Source organism: Anolis sagrei, chromosome 5 (genome assembly GCF_037176765.1).
Source record: "Anolis sagrei isolate rAnoSag1 chromosome 5, rAnoSag1.mat, whole genome shotgun sequence".
NCBI classification, from domain to species: Eukaryota; Metazoa; Chordata; class Lepidosauria; order Squamata; family Dactyloidae; genus Anolis; species Anolis sagrei.
Genome location: NC_090025.1, coordinates 190,509,799 through 190,514,530, shown reverse-complemented (window position 1 = coordinate 190,514,530; position 4,732 = coordinate 190,509,799). Strand labels below are relative to the sequence as shown.

Sequence of the window (4,732 nt, the reverse complement as noted above, 5' to 3'; positions counted from 1 at the left end):
CTCTTGACAAAAGGTGCTTCCAGACAGCACCAAATCGCGGGTTTTAGTCAGGGACAAAAAACCAGGAATCTGAGAAGAGGTCCACATACAGACCTATTGGAATCATAGAACCATCAATCCCACCATCTGACACCAATTATAAAGGCACGTCGTGTGGCCAAACCATATCTCTGGACAGGGGGCAAACAGATCCCACCAACTGTCCATCTGAGGAGATGACTCTCTATTTAACTTCCACTGCCACCATAAACTAAATGAACAGGAACCCTCTAGCTATTTAAAGATATTAAAATTACTTCTAGGACCACCAAACACTGTGTCTTTTAAAAGGGCTTCTTTGAAGGAAAACAGGTGAGGTTGATTTAAAAAGGAAAAGGGACTAAATCCACAAATGTACACTTGACTCAGGCTTAAGTTTCAAAAATAACAAGGAAAGTTTATTGAATAGAAGTACAGAACGAAGTGAATGCAGTGTAATAAGCTTGGCTGTTACAGATAAAATGTTCTTGTTCTTGAAAAGCGTGACGGTTGCAAGAGAATGGTTCTTTCTTTGTTACAGTTACTATACAAAACCCAGCTATTTCTTCCCTAAATAGCTGTACCCAGTTTGCCACAGCTTAATTCTCTGGCAAACTTCAGGCAAACTGCCTATTCTAATCACGAACTCCTAAAACCCTTCTGTAATCCTGCTCTAACTCTAACATCTAACATTAGACTGACTGCCTAAAGAAGCTTCTTTCTTTCCCTCCAAACAGTCCAACTCCGCCCCCCTTTAATAAACCAATCCTGGCTGCTCCAAGGCTGGCTCAGGCCTAGGCCACTCCCCCTCTCTGAACTGGAGCTTTCCCTAAACTAAAATGGCTCCTGCTGCCCTCTGCCAGGCCTTCTAAGGCTGAAACTAACTAGCCTGCCTCTCCTAGGCCCTGCCACCCAGGCTGGCAAGGTAAGGGATCTTCACAGCTATCATATCTCCTCTCAGCCTTCTCTTCTTCAGGCTAAACATGCCCAGCTCCTTAAGCTGCTCCTCATAGGGCTTGTTCTCCATACCCTTGATCATTTGAGTCGCCCTCCTCTGGACACATTCCAGCTTGTCAACATCTCCCTTCAATTGTGGTGCCCAGAATTGGACACAATATTCCATGTGTGGTCTAACCAAGGCAGAATAGAGGGGTAGCATCACTTCCCTAGATCTAGACACTATACTTCTATTAATTCAGGCCAAAATCCCATTGGCTTTTTTTGCCGCCACATCACATTTTTGGCTCATGTTTAACTTGTTGTCCACGAAGACTCCAAGATCTTTTTCACACGTACTGCTCTCGAGCCAGGCATTGTCCCCCATTCTGTATCTTTGCATTTCGTTTTTTCTGCCTAAGTGGAGTATCTTGCATTTGTCACTGTTGAACATCATTTTGTTAGTTTTGGCCCATCTCTCTAATCTGTCAAGATCGTTTTGAATTCTGCTCCTGTCCTCTGGAGTATTGGCTCTCCCTCCCAATTTGGTGTCGTCTGCAAACTTGATGATCCTGCCTTCTAACCCTTCATCTAAGTCAGTGGTTCTCAACCTGTGGGTCCCGAGGTGTTTTGGCCTACAACTCCCAGAAATCTTAGCCAGTTTACCAGCTGTTCGGATTTCTGGGAGCTGAAGGCCAAAACATCTAGGGACTCACAGGTTGAGAACCACTGATCTAAGTCATTAATAAAGATGTTGAACAGGACCGGGCCCAGGACAGAAACCTGCTGATGGCACTCCGCTCGTCACTTCTTTCCAAGATGAGGAGGAAGCATTAGTGAGCACTCTCTGTGTTCGTCCACTTAACCAATTACAGATCCACCTCACCGTAGTTTTGCCTAGCCCACATTGGACTAGTTTCCTTGCCAGAAGGTCATGGGGGACCTTGTCGAAGGCCTTACTCAAATCCAGGTACTCCACATCCACGGCATTCCCCGCATCTACCCAGCTTGTAACTCTATCGAAAAAAGAGATCAGATTATGAATGAAGTGTAGGTAAAAATAAGATAGTGCACAAAGAAATGCTAATTATTTAACCTATACAACCATCTTTCTTTCAGGCACAGAATCCCACCATAAAGATGTTCTATTTATTCCTGCCCATTTTGGTTGCATGTTTTCCAATACCTGGAAAGGCTGAGGTGGTAGAGGATTTTTCAAACTGCCTTGAGTTCTTCTTGGATCGGAAGCCACCGGGAGAGACCCTGACCCCTGTCAACGAGGCCAGGATCTGCCAGTTCTACAAGAAGGCCTACCGCTTTGCCACCATGTACGACAAAGACCAACGCATCCCTATATACTCGGCTTACAAATGCAAACCTGGCCGTGGCAGTGAAGCTGAAAAGTGGATGATAGAGCCACAAGTAAGAGAACTTCTCACCCAACTGGTGGTGGTTTTGGTTTTTTAGAGATCATAACTTTTTGGAAAACCAGAAATCTCCATAGCCCTTTAAAGATTAATTGGCATCCACACTATTTAGAAGAGGCATGGGCAAGCTTCATCCCTCCAGGTGTTTTGGACTTCAACTCCCACAATTCCTAACAGCCGGAGTGTGGTGAAGGCTCCTTCTTCGGAGGCTTTTGAACAGAGGTTGGATGGCCATCTGTCGGGGCTGCTTTGTATACAATTTTCTTGCTTCCTGGCGGGGGGTTGGACTGGATGGCCCATGAGGTTTCTTCTAACTCTATTTATTTATCGTGTCAGGAGCAAACTAAACAGTTGTACTGCATTTTTAAACAAACAAACAAACAAAGCACAAATTTTCAAGCTTCGTAGTTGATTAAATGTCCTTTGACCAGTATCTGGCCACTTGGAGTGCCTCTGGTGTTGCCGCAAGAAGCTCCTCCATTGTGCATGTGGCAGGGCTCAGGTTGCATTGCAGCAGGTGGTCAGTGGTTTGCTCTTCTCCACACTCGCATGTCGTGGATTCCACTTTGTGGCCCCATTTCTTGAGGTTGGCTCTGCATCTCATGGTGCAGTCTGTTCAGCACCTTCCAAGTCGCCCAGTTTTTTGTATCCCCAGAAAGGAGTCTCTCATTTGGTATCAGCCATTGATTGAGGTTCTGGGTTTGAGCCTACCACTTTTGGACTCTCGCTTGCTGAAGTGTTCCGGCGAATGTCTCTGTAGATCTTAGAAAACTATTTCTTGATTTAAGTCGTTGACATGCTGGCTGATACCCAAACAGGGGATGAACTGGAGATGTAACTTCCTTGATCCTTTCACTATTGGCTGCAACTTCCCGGCGGATGTGAGGTGGTGCAATACTGGCTAATTTCTCCAGTGGTGTAGGGCGCAGACACCCCGTGATAATGTGGCATGTCTCATTTAGAGCCACATCTACTGTTTTAGCATGGTGAGATGTGTTCCACACTGGGCATGCATACTCAGCAGCAGAGTAGCAAAGCGCAAGGGCAGATGTCTTCACTGTGTCTGGTTGTGATCCCCAGGTTGTGCCAGTCAGCTTTCGTTTTCCAACTCTATGATTCTAGTGCTTTTGCCTTCTGAGAGTGCATTATTTGACAACAATGGGTTTGCTTTAGGGACAGCATCAGTCAGAAATAACTTGAAGGCACACAACAATAATTTGTACTGTCCTTAACCAGATATGTGATAAATGTATTTCTTTCCTGCTTTTCAGCTAGTTGGGCTCGATTTTGGAAGAAGCATGGAAGAGGAAGACACAACTCAAATTCCCTTGTGGCAGCTTAAACAAAGCCAAGCTATTTCAAGTGACTACAAGTACCTTCTCGACTATAAGAGGGGATACTTGAGCCCTGTTGATCATCAACCCAACGAAGATAGCAAAGTTGCGGTGTCTACCTTGACCAACGCCGTCCCACTGTTCAAAGGACTTGAATATTCATGGGGAAACTACCAAAACAGTCTCAAGGAAAGCGCTCAAAAAGCTCATTTGTGCCACGATCTGTATGTCATTGCCGGAGCGGTGCCCAGCAGGGATGAATATGTTTTTGGAGAGAGGGTCAACCAGCCGAGCCACATCTGGTCTGCCACCTGCTGCGTTCATGAGAAGAGAGGCCGGACATCCTGGGCTGCCATTGCAACGGACAAGGAAGAGAAAGTCAAGGAATGCAGCCTGGATGAACTGCAGGTCTTGCTCGCCGGACTCTACGGGAAGGGGGAAATCGATCTTTTCAACAATGCCTGCAACACAAACCGGGCTGCGCATCGGCGCCGCTGTCTTTGGACCGAAAGACTGGGATCCTTCTCCAAAAGATGTGGAACAAGGTGATCAAGACGTGGCACTTCATCCTGCCATCGGTTCTGTTCAACTATTCTGCATTTGCCTTTTTTGAAAAGGGGATAAAAAGCTACTTTTTACTACTACTTTACCTATTACTTGTTTCTCTTTGTGAAAATGTCCAAAATATTTAATACTGTTTTTAATATTCTGCCTTTATCTGATCATTCATAGACCTAGAAAATCATTTTTTTTTAATATTTGAGATTATATAAATGTTTATAACAGAATGTTTTTACTGTGCTGCTTTACAATATATTTCTGTGTTACCTAATGGTGTATTGACTGTAATAAAGGCTGCTGATGTTCTTCACTTCACTTCACTTTATTTCTTAATTAGTCGCTCTCCACCAAGGTGCTCCGAGCGACTTAGTCTAAAATAGCATTTACACAATATAAAAACATTCAACATAAAACATACAACAGTGTCTATTTGGCAAATTAGATCTGATCACTTTA

General features: G+C 44.5%; 1 protein-coding gene across 1 annotated transcript; it reads left to right on the top strand.

Annotated features, from left to right (window-relative positions):
- Window positions 1–1,869: 1,869 nt before the first annotated feature.
- On the top strand, window positions 1,870–4,346 carry LOC137097102 (endonuclease domain-containing 1 protein-like). The gene is made up of 2 exons (XM_067468399.1): window positions 1,870–2,376; window positions 3,653–4,346. Exons 1-2 carry the CDS (start codon window positions 2,095–2,097, stop codon window positions 4,262–4,264), a joined length of 894 nt encoding a protein of 297 aa, XP_067324500.1. The 5' UTR covers window positions 1,870–2,094; the 3' UTR covers window positions 4,265–4,346.
- Window positions 4,347–4,732: the final 386 nt, after the last annotated feature.